Source organism: Papilio polytes, unplaced genomic scaffold, assembly GCF_000836215.1.
Source record: "Papilio polytes unplaced genomic scaffold, Ppol_1.0 DF820622.1, whole genome shotgun sequence".
Taxonomy (NCBI): domain Eukaryota; kingdom Metazoa; phylum Arthropoda; class Insecta; order Lepidoptera; family Papilionidae; genus Papilio; species Papilio polytes.
This window is the reverse complement of record NW_013528582.1, coordinates 1511928-1525861: the sequence shown is the minus strand read 5'-3', so window position 1 is coordinate 1525861 and position 13934 is coordinate 1511928. Positions and strand designations below refer to the sequence as shown.

Genomic DNA, 13934 nt, shown 5'->3' with positions numbered 1-13934 from the left:
TTTCCATTGACAAAACGTTCTAACAAAACACATTTTAATCTTAAAAAAAGAATGTTTTTGCGTGTTTCAGCAATGGAAACCCACGCGTGTGTACGTCGCGAAATAGCGGCGTTATTTAATGTTTGTGATGTTACTTGTTATTTAAGCATGCATTTTGTATTTAAAATTCAATATACCAATGACGAAGTGCGTTCTGAAATCTAAACAAGCGCCAAAAGGTAATTAGACTAGAATATGTATTTACAAATGTATAGACTTTCGCGTGAAAGGCAAAAGATTTATTCCTTGTCCGAAAATAATTGTATTTACCCTTAAGTATGACGAACGCATTTCGTGAATGTAAATAATGCAAACGACTGTAATAAACTTTTTTTTATTAAAACAATTTATTTCCTTTCAACCTTTAATTCATTTCGATCTAATCTCAAAGATATTCACAAAAATACACAACAAAAACAACTGTTGGGATGTTTAATAACAACAGAATCGATTAATTCTAATCGAAACAATCGATTTAAAATGATAAATTATGCAAGTACTTATTTTATTGATTAGAAGATCGTAAAAAGTGAAAAACGTCAAGCCGAACGCTTAGAGTGACTATGCCTCTCTATCGCTTGTTCTGCGCTCTCACTCGCACGCTCGGCTCAGGCGGAACGTGACGATAAAAAAGAAACTTGATAATAAAGACAACAGCACCAATTTTATTGCATTCTTTTGTCTTTTGTAATTCATTTAATTACAGCTTGTTATTATTTTGTTACCCTCTACTTCTTCTTCTTTGGTGGTGGGCCTTTCTTCTTGACCTCCTTGAAAGGTCCGAGCTTCTGTCTGACAAGGAGTCCCCTCCACCAGGCTTGCACTACCACCGCGGCGTTGAACATCTTCTCGCGGTACTGGCGCGCCTTCTCGCGCTCCTCTTTGAAGTTCACCCAGTCCTTCATCAGCTTGTCGTGTTTCTCCAACTACAAGATGACTACTTAATGAATGGTTTAGTCAAACAGAAAGAATAAACAATACATAAGACGTGTGATACTAAGTAATTTATCAAAATGCACATTATCTTAAGTAAAACGTTTAAGAACAAATCCAGCATTAAACGGATTGCCATTTTTTGTCTGTTACCCATTTTCCCCAGTGTCATAAGCCAGGAATTAAAAATAACCAAGTTTTTTATTAGATGTCATACAAAACATACCGTCTCCTCTAGTTTTTGTCTGTTTTCTAACGTGGTTTCGTAATCGGACCTCTTAATCTGGATCTTCAGATCTATCCCCTCCATATCCGTGTCGTACTTGTTCATCCAACTCTCGACCTTCTCTAAAGTTTCCTAAACGGTACGCTCTGCTTTGATGAGGTTAACGGTGTTTATAATTTTAAGAGTATTTCATAACAACTTTACGTAACTTACTATGCTCGATTATGCTAACTTCACACGAAAAATTAGACGTTGAGATATTCATACAATAGCTGTACTGCAATGTATACAGGTTTTAACACTACCAGCGCCTTTGTTGAGATTTATTTATTTATTTATTTTATTATATAAATTATATAATATTTATATTTATTTATTGTGGGTAAATGGGTTATGTGAGACTGTAATACGCACACCAAGACGCCCCTTTCCGCTCGACCCTCAGGTAGGGTACAGCTTGTTATTTCTGTACTCATTGTTTCTAGGCGTGTGTTTTCATTACTTACATTGATGATAATATTGTTGAGAAGCTCGAACTCAGTGTGCACGCGCTGTTCATGATCCAGTCGTTGCTTGTGCGTCTCTATCTCCGAGGCGGGCGGGCGCTCGCGGTCCGCGATGGTCTGCTCGTGCTGCTCCGTCCGCGCACGCTGCCAGTTCACGATATACCGGGTCTGGATTTCGGCGTTCAGCACCGCATCCTAAAGAAAACATGCAAAAAGGCCAGAGAACATTGAATCAAGGAATTAAATCTTTAGATAATCAGTGGATTTGTTACTTACTTCCACCTGAGTTTTGAGTTTATCGATCACCACGTCGGTGTCATAGGTAACAGTTTTAACGTGCACACGTTGTTGACGAATTTGTCTGTTCAAATCTCGTCGAGTTCTATAAATTGGTCAAAAACAGATGAATTGTGATTGCTAATATGTACCGTAGTAATATCCCTTTTATAAGCAACCTAGAACAAAGTTAATAACTAACGCTCTATTCCTAGCTTCATCTTCTAGAAGGGTGAGGTAATGTTCCTCGCGCTCCACCATGCCGGCGGATTGCTGAACCAACGACTTGAAGACGCGCTCCAACGACAGGTCTGAATACGTTGAGGTCATCACGTCGAGAAGGAAGTTTCTGTAAACAGCAAGATTTAAGGACGAGAAACGTGAACTGAGCTAAGAAAACATTTTCAGATTACAATGTAAAAATAAGATCAGAAGGTATTGTTTTATTTCGGTGAACATTATCTGATTAAAAAAGTGAAATGTACTGTAGGATACGTCTAAAATAAACAAGATTCAGTTAACCTGTCCGCTTCCAACTTGTCCAGCTTATACTCCTCACGGCCCAGGTCATTGGGATTGATCTTCCCCAATGGGTCAATGTTTTGCGCCGGGGGAACAGAAAACTTTATTGCTAACAGATGGCCCATGTCAGCCATCGCTTTTGCCACACGCAAGGCGTTGTTGCACTGCGCTACGTGAGTAAGAAACCATCAAAACCTTATCACAGGTCGAGAAATAAGAGTATAGTCGAGTGATAACAGTAGTTTTGATTAGAAATCATTAAAATAACTCACCTAGGATACGCATAGTTGTAATTGCATCTTCTAAAATAGTTGCAAACAAACATGCAGTCATAAATGGCAGCCTATAAAAGTATACAATTTACAGAACTTAATAATATTATTAAAATTTCCAATTATGTACATGTGATAATTCTGTCTAGACTTACTCGTCTGCTTTTTTCTTATAATTTCCATTACCTCCGCACTCCTAAAATTTTAGGGAACATTTTAAGATTAAAATTGGTAAAGTTTTATGCGGAAAAGTATTGTGGTCTATCAGTTATCCAAGACAAACCTCTTCGATTTTATTTGTTCTTGATTGACTAAGTATCTTCGATTGAATTTTTACGACATTAACATCCCAACTTTCTATGTCATTGCTTGAACCCCTTCGGTTATATGAGTACATGTTAAAATAAAATGATATGAATTAATTAAATTAGAACTAAACTGATAAATATCAAAACTGTCAAGACATTTAAAAACTTGTGTCATTTGTAAAAGACAACGTCAAGTTAATGCATGTCAACGCCATTATTGCTTTAGTTTAAAAAAAATATAATTTACCGGACTGTTCATATTAATATCGAGTAAAACCGACCACGATAACAATTTTTTATTCTATTTGATGAATTGAAATCGATTCCTCACATCACCACACCCACCTCACTATTCGTAAACGTCAATTACGTCACGTGACTTTTTTGCCCAATCACAGATCAGTTTTGATTTTGATTTAAAAAACTAACTTCATGAAGGTAACATCGAGTTACATTTTAGGCTTTGTTTACCAGTTTTATTATGCCTGAAAAAGAAAAGGTGAGTTTGGAAATTTAGTGCACCATAAAAATCAAACAGGAAGTTAATTACAGTTAATGATAGTGCAAAAGCGGTGGAAACATAAGTGTTCGGCATTTGAGATACGATAATCGTAAACTAGTATTATGGCATGCCATGTCAGTTCGGTTATGGTATGTGTTTCTGCATAATTTACGCGTGTAATATCGTCGTTAATTTGTGAATCGAGCCAAATATTAGTGGTGTGAAAGTTTTAGTGACAACTATTTTTCACAGGAGGCGATGAAGACTAAAAGTGATAAAAACAAAAACGGAGACACCGAAACTGAGGTAAGTTGTTTATAATAGTTATTTATTCAATTTCCTTGTAACAGGTTAATTACTTAATACTCTATTTCTATAAAATACCAACAACTTTCGCACTAAAAATATGATATAACAGTTTACATAAAATCTGCATTTGAAACATTTTTAATTGCAAAATAAAAGTATCAAATCGTTGCGGCTTTTCAAAGTAGTCATTTTTGGAACTCCATATTGTTTTTTTTTATTTTAATTAGTAAAAATAATATATATGAAATTTGTTCATCACTAATCAATAATTTACTTTCCATTTTATTACATGAATTGTATAATTTTTATTAGTTACATTATGTAGTAGTTTCCTTGCTTTATTTCATTATTTTTACTATAGTACCACACACACAGTATCACTTATTGATTTAGTAAATTTAGCTTATCAAAAGTTACATTATAACTGTACTTTAATTAATTTAGCTTGTCTATTCACAACTGTAAATATTTAAAAACATAACAACGTAAATTCAAACTGTTATAAATAATTAAACATAATAGTTACATAATCATATTACCCATTAAGATAGTTTGAGTTTAAGGCATTTAATACTTATTCTGTTATTTTAACTTATCATAGAGACAGTATTCTTATTGGAATCTTAATACCTTAATAGTTAATGTGGTTCACAATTAATGGTAAGATAAGAATAAGAATCTTTATTGAACACTAGGGATAACTGCATTAATCACTGATGCCTTGTGTCTTAAACATTCTTGTTTTTAAAATGCCAAGGACCTCCCTTACAAAATGATTCATTCATATAGTATGAAACAATAAAATAACTCTTATTTATTAGTTTTAACAAGCAAGATTAAAAAAATAATTTTAACTAGGTAATACACCTAAAAATCATATAAAGCCAATCAAGAGAGTGCAACTACAAATTCTACAGATATATTAAACATTTTTATTCACTAAATGTTAGTAACATTTGCATTAATACCACTAGAATGTTTTACTTCTTAATAAAATTATAATTGCAAAATACGGATGGATGTTTGTTAGAGTTTGTAGCCTAATCAGCTGATTAAAATTTAATTATATCTTACTAATATTATAAATGCGAAAGTTTAGATAGATGGATGAATGTATGTTTGTTAGAGTTTGTAGCCTAAACGGCTGAACGAATCTCGATGACATTTGGCACAATTGTTAAGGATAATCTGGAAGAACACACAGGCTACTTACTTTTTTCATTTCACGCGGACGGAGTCGCAGGCGAAAGCTAGTTTATAATTAAAGGAAAAGCATAATCTGGAAGAACATGTATGCAACTTAGTTTTTATAAATTCCTTGCGAATGGAGTTGCAGGCAAAAGCTAGTGTATAAATAAATTCAATTGTTAAAATGTTATCAGCATGACAAATCAAGTGAAACACTAAATAATACAAAGTGAAGTAAGCAATGTAACTAATGAATTATGGTAGAAATTGTTCTAGAAAATTCAAACATTCATTTTAAGTAATAACCATAAATATTAAGCATTTTGTTAAAATTCCTTTTAATGGCACAAATTTAGATATATTACAAGTACAAGAAAACATATTATGTTGTTGTTATTGTTACGTACTTGAGTGGACTAGCGGTGCACTGTAGAAGCTCTCTGCCCCACTTTGGGTACATAGGACAGTAAGAAGAATAGTACAAGAGTATTGTCACTAATAAAAAGAAATATTGCAAAAACAAAATAGTAAACAGGATTCTTACCATAATGGAACTTTTGAGCTTCCAATTCTTATTTATTAAAAATAATTTAATTCAAAACTCACTGTATGGGAATGAATACAAAAATTCAACAAATTCTTAATTAATTACTTAATGATGTGAACTTGATTGATACTGATACCTAGACTTAGATTTTTCTAGATTTACTTAACATAAAAGGAATCTGATTTATTTATTTTGTATGAATAATTTGTATGTCATGTTAAACGACCTTGCAACACTTATCATAGATAATAATAGGAAAGGATCAAACTTATGGTCTGGTTTTTAGTAATCCTCTAATAATTTCGATAGGTATTTTTTTTTAATTGTGTACGCTGTAAGTAATTGTGAAGAGAGACAAGATTAATTTTTGTGTAGTTACACCAGTTTCCAGTTGGAAATGTTAGCTATCTCAATAGATTAAATTATGAATAAATCACTTATGTACATAAATGTATTCATTTAAAAACTTTAAAAACTTGTATAGGCCTTTGGATTCTAAAATAAAAGCATGTATGGAGAAAAAAAATCGTTACATGGACTTGTTCTAAGACAAAATGTTATGAAAATTTGGCGAAAGGTAGCCTTCTCAGCGAATGCCGGAGGGACATAGCCATTTCTGCGCTGGTTTTTGGCTGGCTCCTTTACACTCAAGTAAAATAATACATTAATTAATTAGGTAGGGTAACCAAGCCTACTAATTAAACACATAAATACACTTAAAGAAGGAAAAAAACACATGTAGCTGACTATATACTAAATACTAGCAATTTAAGAATTACCTGGTACTTTTGTTTCCCCATAGCATATTTAAAATTTGAAGCCATTATCTATACTAATATTGTAAAGAGAAAAACTTTGTTTGATTGTAATGAATAGGCTCAAAAACTATTGGGCCGATTTTAAACATTCTTTCACCATTACAAAGGTTATTTATTTATCTGTGAGTAACATAGGCTATATTTTTAAATTTCACGCGGACGGAGTTGTGGGGAGAAACTGGTTTTAAATTTTTGCATATAGTCGCAATTTAATTAATAATTGTGCAGATATTATTTGATTGTTTTGCTGCAAGTGTTGACACAAATCCGCGGCCCGTAATTGCAGACGATGCGTAGTTAACGAATTGTATTGCACAATCGATCGCATTGAAAACCGTGGAATAATGTACCTTATTCCTTTGATATAGAGAGTGCACGCTATCACAGTGTCAATAGTGTAAGTTTACTGTAAACATTGTTTTGGCACTCGTGTAACGTATCAAAACAGTGTTTGCGAAGCGACGCGTGCGTACGAACGCAACTTACGGTATATTAGAATTACTATTTCCTTTATCAATATCCGTTTATAACTGGAATATTTGTTGTAAAATATTTCTATGAGTGTTGCTAGAGTTTATTTTTACACGCGGTGGTATTATGTTGGTGTTTTGCATTCCTTTATATTTTTATATGCTCTAAAATTATTTTGTTAAATATACATTTTAGTAATACAATGTAAACGTTGAAATGCGATAGTGAATATTTATTTTCGAGTTATATAAGTTATTTTGTTATCTTGAGTTATAAAATATCACTTAGAACATTCTAATTAAGTTATTCTTAACTTAAACTGTTATACTAGTTTTCTACATAGCAACTAGTGTTTGTTTTTAACCAACTTCCAAAAGGAGGGTTCTCAATTCGTCTGTGTTTTTAAACCAATTTTCATATTTACGCCTTCGCATTAAAAAAAAATAAAGTTAAAAAAAAACGGGCGATGAACTGTAAAGGAGGGACCGGATTGCATTTGCTTTTTTCATTGTACACGATTTTCAATTGCGGTCACTTGCACACGAAGAAGTATTTTTGTAAAATGCGGCATATTTTTACCAGACTTAAAGTCAGTATAAATAAATTTTAAAGGTTCTGTATAAATGTTGTTTAAACATGTTGAAAAATCTTCGAAATATAAAATAAGTTTTGGCTATAAGATTCAATCGAAGTCCAATGTGTCTCATGTTAATAAGTTCCTTTGGTGTTGCGGATATCCATGGGCGTCGTAGACCACCTCGATGGTCTCGCCGCTCGTTTGCCCTCTTTTATTATAAAAAAGTAAAGATGCTAGAATACTCTACAAAATAATCTATTTGTTATAAGTATGTTCATTATATCTAAAGATGTATACGATCCATACAATTGATGTTTCGCTAATCGTGAGGAGTCTCTTTCTTTGGAAGAAAGTTGAAAACGTTCTTATTGGTTACATTTTCATCATCACCAGCTCACCATACGTCCCTACCGAGGGGCACGGAGCCTATCCTATAAAAGGGGTTACTAGGCCATAGTCAACCACGCTGGCCAAGTGCGGGTTGGTTGACATCAAACATATCTTTGAATTTCTTCGCCGATATGTGCAGGTTGCATCACGATGTTTTCCTTCACCGTAAGAACGTCGGGTAAATTATGTACATGGCGGGATTCGAACCCAACACCTGTATATTACAAGTCAAGTGTTCAAACCAATGAGCCACCGACGCTCTAGGTTACATTTTAGGTTGCATAAATATCACAAAACGGTATACGATACATACGTTTTAATAATTCTTAAGTAAAACCTGTAGTATGTGTAACTAAGCACTAATTGTACATTTATGAGGTTCGGAAACACATCCAATTAGCGGTCGAGCGTAAATTGAGACACTCCTTGTTTTGCACACCTTTGTTATTTCAATACCATTTATTTTATTTTCCCAGAACTATATGGTTATATGTGGGCGAAGAATTACGTGAAAGCCTTTCCCTTGGCGATAGTAATTGCTGAAATGTAATACAGAAGGATCTGATAGACTCCTTTCAACATTTTATTAGATTTGGTGAACCTGCTGACAAATTTGATCTTCGAATTTAGAATTTTCAACCTCATGTTACCCACCATATAACCTGACCACGTTTTCCGTGAATTTCCGGAAGGCGAAGTAACCCATTTTGATAGTCGCTGGTCTAATATAAAAGCTTACAACCCAAGGTTTAAGATTCTTGAAATATAAGGCAGTAGACACTTTTTAGGTATTTAACTTTGTTCTAATATCTTAAAATAACGTCTGATTAAAACTCCCAAATATTTAAAAAGAAACACCTTTTTACAGTAGGAACACAGCAGTCTGCGAGGTGGTCGCTTTAGCGGTAAAGCCAACGGTATTACGGCACCTCGTACATAATTTACGACAACAGTTGGCAAATGACGACTTCGCTCTGATAAAAATGTCTATTTGGAAAAAATCCACAATGAAATGTCCCAAAATTTAGATAGATATCTATTCTTACGACTAGACTCAGTTTTGGTTGTCTCTTCGATTAAATTTTATTCATCTGTCTTTGTATACATAATGGTCGTTTTAAAACTAAATATCTATCTTGTAAATTTAGAGGCTTTCAATATTATATCGAAGACCACGTTTCTTTTGTAAGTCTATTAACTCTGGAACAAAGAGCGTTGAAAGAAGCCAGAACACGTATATTAGCATATTATATTTTGATTCCTCAATGCAGCTGTGTACAAAGTTGAAGGTTGAATGAGGGTTGTCTGCGCGGAAACGTACCAAATCAATTATTCAATTGTGCGCATGATAAATTCATAAGGGTCGGCCTGTACCCACGCTTGGGTCGATCATTGATAATATAATCTCAGTATTATGCAAGTAATGTAGAAACAGGAGCGACTTTTTGAATTTCCACTAAATGTCAATAAAGAATTCCGATGTCACCGCGCTTTATGCTGTTCATATTAGATGGTATGACACAAATAAAACTCGCTTGTTTATTAAAAATGTATTTATGTCAATGAAATGTCATGAAAGTAGCCAATAAATTGCCCGTCTATGTCAGCTACCCTTTAGCGAAATGGCCCAGCCGTTTCGGAGATTACCCGGGACAAACGCGTCTTGCAGACAGACAAAGTTTTTTTTTTAGCAACGCAAATATGTATATCATCTTCCCGAAATCTGGAATTTTTCTTTTGATATTACAAACAGACACTTCAGTTTTATTATATTTATAGATAGATTATTAGTGGTAAAAGATATAATTGCCTTGCAAAAGGCCTCCGAGTTTCGTAATGATGCGGTTTTCGCATTTTGCCTTGAGTTTCTATTTGCGATAACGCAGCACCGACATAGAGATAGCTTGTTGTGTCTTAAACGCAGTATACAAAATATACCGTTTATCCTAGTTTTTTCCCTGCTAATAAACCGTACATTAACGACTAACTAATCATAAGAGTGCATCGCAAATTTTCCATGTTCGGTTCGGTTGTTTTCGTTAACTGGTAAATCGTGTAATTTTGCGAAAGTCCACATAAACATTTCTTTCACTTTATCAATAACTAGCTTTCGCCCGTGACTTCGTCCGCGTGGAATTAAAAAAAAAAGAAAGTGAGTAGCCTATGTCTTCTTCCAGACTATCCTCTATGTGTATGCCAAATTTCATCGAGATCTGTTCAGCTGTGTAGGCTACAACTCGTAACAAGCATCCATCCATCGATCCAAATTTCGCATTTATAATTTTAGTAAGATACTGTTCTATGAAAAAGCTGCGACCCTAATTAGTACATTGTTGAATTTTAAAAATAGAATTGATTTTTAAATGAACCCTTCTGAGAATTTTCTTTTCCATTACTGCTTGAAAGAGTAATAGAAATTATAAGTCAAGTAACTGTTAAAACCATTTATTTTTAACCGACTTCCAAAAGAAGATGGTTGTCAATTCGTCTGTATGTTTTTTTTATGTTTCTTAATGTAACAAGTATGTTAACGAAATATTGGTACGTTGTATTCGAATGTTTTAATCCAGAATAGTGATAAAACGTCTATATCTTGATTCTACTATTATAAAAGTGATGCTGTGATCCTTGGATATGATCTAAGGAGATTAACCTTAATTTAGATCCTAATTGACAAAGATCACACAATTCCTTTGTTCGTACTGATAAGAGTTCTTTTGCATCTCGTCCTCGATCATCTTAAAGCCTCTTTAAATGTGATTACTTTATTGTTTTCCTCTTTACTTTTGCTTTTATCTCTACTTAGCGAACAAACAAGTATTTTCACTTTGTAGTACTAGCTGTTCCTCGCGATTTCGTCTGCGTGAAATTAAAGATAAAGGGCCTGTCCCACCAAATTGTAAATTGTCTGATAATCCAACGTGTACAATATGTGATGGAACTATCTGATTTTGTTTTTCAGTTAGCTATTTTAGCCTCTTTCAGCCAGTGGTGGGACAGGCCCTAAATAATAATTTTAAATATGATTGATAACTACGCATCAAACATTAACATCATAGGCAAATAAAATGTACTGTGCATCCTAACGATACTTTTAAAATTACACGTTTTTAGCTTGTTTTTATTAGTATTTTATTTTTAATTCAAACAAGGTGTAAATCGCAAAATTGTGGTTTACGATAATCTACGTAAAAGCCATTGATTTTTGGGTAAAAATACGCTAAAACCGATTTTTGCACGTTGAAAGTCAAAAACTTTGTCAATCAAGCGTTTCTGTTACTTCGTGGTTACTTTCACTTTGTGGGTCAACAATTCGTCTGTTAACTTCAAGTCTAATTTATACACACGACAGTTATCGGGGAAAGTGTAACTCTTGAGGTTATGTTAAAAAAACATCTGTCTCATTATTATTCATAGTATTCGAAAAATATTAATCGTAAAATGTTTAATGGGAAATTCACCAAACTTGAATAGTTCGTGGAATATTTTTTTAATTATTACTATCGTGAACTTGATCGTAACTAGTGAACTATTCTTTTTACTTTTCTGACACTCCCTGCATTTATTATAGAGAACTGAAAAACTGATTTTTTACTACTTTATGGAGCAAAGTATGTTTTTTTAAATTAAAAGAGGCCGTTACTAAAGGGTAGTTTGGTATCTTGTTTTAGATGTATGTGAATAATTATTGGATTATTTTATTATTAATTTATTGTCAAGTTCTCTCATGAGTCCGTTTTACTTTACTTTATACTGATATACAGACGATGACCTTCGGGTTACACTAGAATCTCTCTTCGGGGTCATATTGAAATGAATCTCAAACGCTTCGCTCCATGTTTACAATCTATCAACGCATCAATATTTTAAGGGAATGTGTACTTTGAGCGTGGCGTTATCATTGACCTAGGTACATATTTAAATGTCTTTTAGTATTCAGCCGAGTCTCTTAATCCTCTAGATAAGATAAAAGGATATACGCCTTTGTGATGAATAGACACAAAGTTTTGCAAGTCGTTCTGGGTTAATCGTTAGTTTTATTATTTTTCACGTATACACATGTTTTTGCTGTATATTTGTGTGTACTGAAGGTATGTAAATTCTATTATAACACAACGACCAAAATAATAAAAAAAACCTTTTTCGTCCACCTTAACTGTATTTGTTAATTATAAATAATGGACTTGTACTATTTACACGTTGGTCTAAAATAAATGAGATTGCAACCGCCAGCGCCCCCGCCCCCGCACCTCTCAACACAAACAATGCGCTCCGAAATAAACCAACACTGAAATACATCGCGCCAGAATCGGAAATAGACAGCAAATATAAATAAAAGAGAAAGTGACGCGCAAGAAAAATAAGTGTTTTCGCTCTAGTATTAAATGTCGTTAATCATTTCAAATCGATGTTACCTTATTCTACCGTTAAAAGGTTCTTAACAACTTCATATGTAAGACATCTCACACTGACTGAGCGAACTGCTTTCTTAAAGGCCGACAACGCAATCGATGTTCTTGTTTTTCTAGCTCGTCTGCCTTATGTAAAAATACACAAAATGCCTAAATAAAAGTGAGTTGAATGAAAGCTTGGCATCACGCATCAGTAGTTCCTGTAGTGTTGCGGATGTCCATGGGAGTCGTTGACCACCTCTGTGTTCCCGCCCCACGTTTGGCCTTCTCGTATAAAAAAAACTTTTGCCTGGACGGCGTCATTCACCACGCCCACATTCTCCTCATTTATCGGTGATATTTCTTTATCTGATTAAAGATATTAACTGATCCGTGGGAATGTTTCTGATAGTATTTATATCGTAAGATAGTATAATAGCGATAAAACTGCATAGAATAAGAAATAGAAATTTTAGTTTTAAATAGTTATGTGACGAGACAATAGAGACATAAACCAGAAAGTGTTAAGATTGAATCTAACCATCCACAAAGGTAAAGGAAGACCGAAGAAAGTATGGATGGATTGTGTAAAAGAGGATATGCTTAAGAAGGGAATTGATTCAGATATGACAGCTAATAGAAATGTATGGAAGAGCAGCATACTGTATTGACCCACAAGTAATAAGGGCAAGTTGATGATGAGAACAGAAGATAAAATTACTTTCGATAATAGGTTTGAATGTAGGAGGCGCCAATTGTAATGCATGGTCAAACGAGCACTTACAGGCCAGGGTCCTGATACCTACAGCTACGTTTACAAGCCAAGGTTTTGGCAACGGACAGAATAATCCAGAGAATTATTATTTTAATTTCTTGTTTTGTTGTATATTTAGCTTTTGCTTGGCATTACTGAGTCTAATAAAGTGTTATAGATGTAAGAATTCTTCTATCCTTAAAGTCTGAACTATATCTATACTAATATTGTAAAAAGGAAAGATCTGTATTGTTGTATGTATTAAAATAACTCGACTACGGAGCTGTTTACAAAAAATCATTCACCATTAAGTAGGTACGTTATCAGGGAGTAACATAGGCATTTTAATTCACGTGGAAGAAGTCGCGAGCAACAGCTAGTTATTTGTAAATCATTAACTGTCTTGAACGTGAGCATAGAAAGTATAACAAATAAATGAACACTACTAGGCACTGACCTTTTTGTTCTACCGCACACAATCTTATCTTCTTTCTACATATCTTTTACGAGTGTATTATATGACCATTATTGTATCTATGATGGCGTTGTTATATGACATGTTTGTCTTTCAAACGTTTATTGTCTTAACATTTACTATAAACACAAGATGTTTGTTTTCGTATGTATTTATCACTGTTCGCAGTTACATCGCCGATTACCTTTGTGGTCGACCTTCAGCCACGTTGACGTTTACTACCTACCATAGTATCAAGTTCAGGGTTCAACTCTATAGATTATCAAATCATCATAAATTAAACCAATCGTAGGCAAATCGTAGCAGATCACACCAATTTAATCTATCTTTACTATTATCATAAAGCGTAAACACGCACTTCTTTGTTGCCTAAGATGTCGGCAATTACAGCATGTAATTAAAAATAATATCTTAATAAAAATCCCTACAC

General features: G+C 33.7%; 2 protein-coding genes across 4 annotated transcripts in view; one reads left to right on the top strand and one right to left on the bottom strand.

Annotated features, from left to right (window-relative positions):
* Positions 1-681: 681 nt before the first annotated feature.
* LOC106110486 (IQ domain-containing protein G-like) lies at positions 682-3270 on the bottom strand. Of its 2 annotated transcripts, XM_013292334.1 has the most exons (9): positions 3058-3267; positions 2930-2970; positions 2775-2845; positions 2503-2671; positions 2183-2329; positions 1981-2086; positions 1705-1899; positions 1199-1330; positions 682-965 (listed from the first exon to the last, which is right to left on the bottom strand). In XM_013292334.1, exons 1-9 carry the CDS (start codon positions 3169-3171, stop codon positions 768-770), a joined length of 1173 nt encoding a protein of 390 aa, XP_013147788.1. In that variant the 5' UTR covers positions 3172-3267; the 3' UTR covers positions 682-767. The 2 variants fall into 2 exon arrangements, with proteins under 2 accessions (XP_013147788.1, XP_013147789.1); XM_013292335.1 differs by lacking the exon at positions 1199-1330 and having other exon boundaries at positions 3058-3270.
* Positions 3271-3470: 200 nt separating this feature from the next.
* LOC106110485 (serine/threonine-protein phosphatase 2A 56 kDa regulatory subunit gamma isoform-like) overlaps positions 3471-13934 on the top strand; it is a 37052-nt gene continuing 26588 nt past the window's right edge. Inside the window, exons 1-2 of one of the 2 annotated variants that reach the window (XM_013292333.1) lie at positions 3471-3581; positions 3837-3890. In XM_013292333.1, the coding sequence (XP_013147787.1) occupies positions 3564-3581; positions 3837-3890 (72 nt within the window). In that variant the 5' untranslated portion in view covers positions 3471-3563. The other variant, XM_013292331.1, reaches the window with a different exon arrangement.

Bases quoted from the DNA above. Each gene is read 5' to 3' on its own strand.
- LOC106110486 (XM_013292334.1), bottom strand. From the start codon at position 3,171: ATGTACTCATATAACCGAAGGGGTTCAAGCAATGACATAGAAAGTTGG. The intron at 2,971-3,057 runs GTTTGTCTTGGA...CTAAAATTTTAG, and splicing joins GAACAAATAAAATCGAAGAG to GAGTGCGGAGGTAATGGAAA. The intron at 1,331-1,704 runs GTAAGTAATGAA...CGTACCGTTTAG, and splicing joins TCAACAATATTATCATCAAT to GAAACTTTAGAGAAGGTCGA.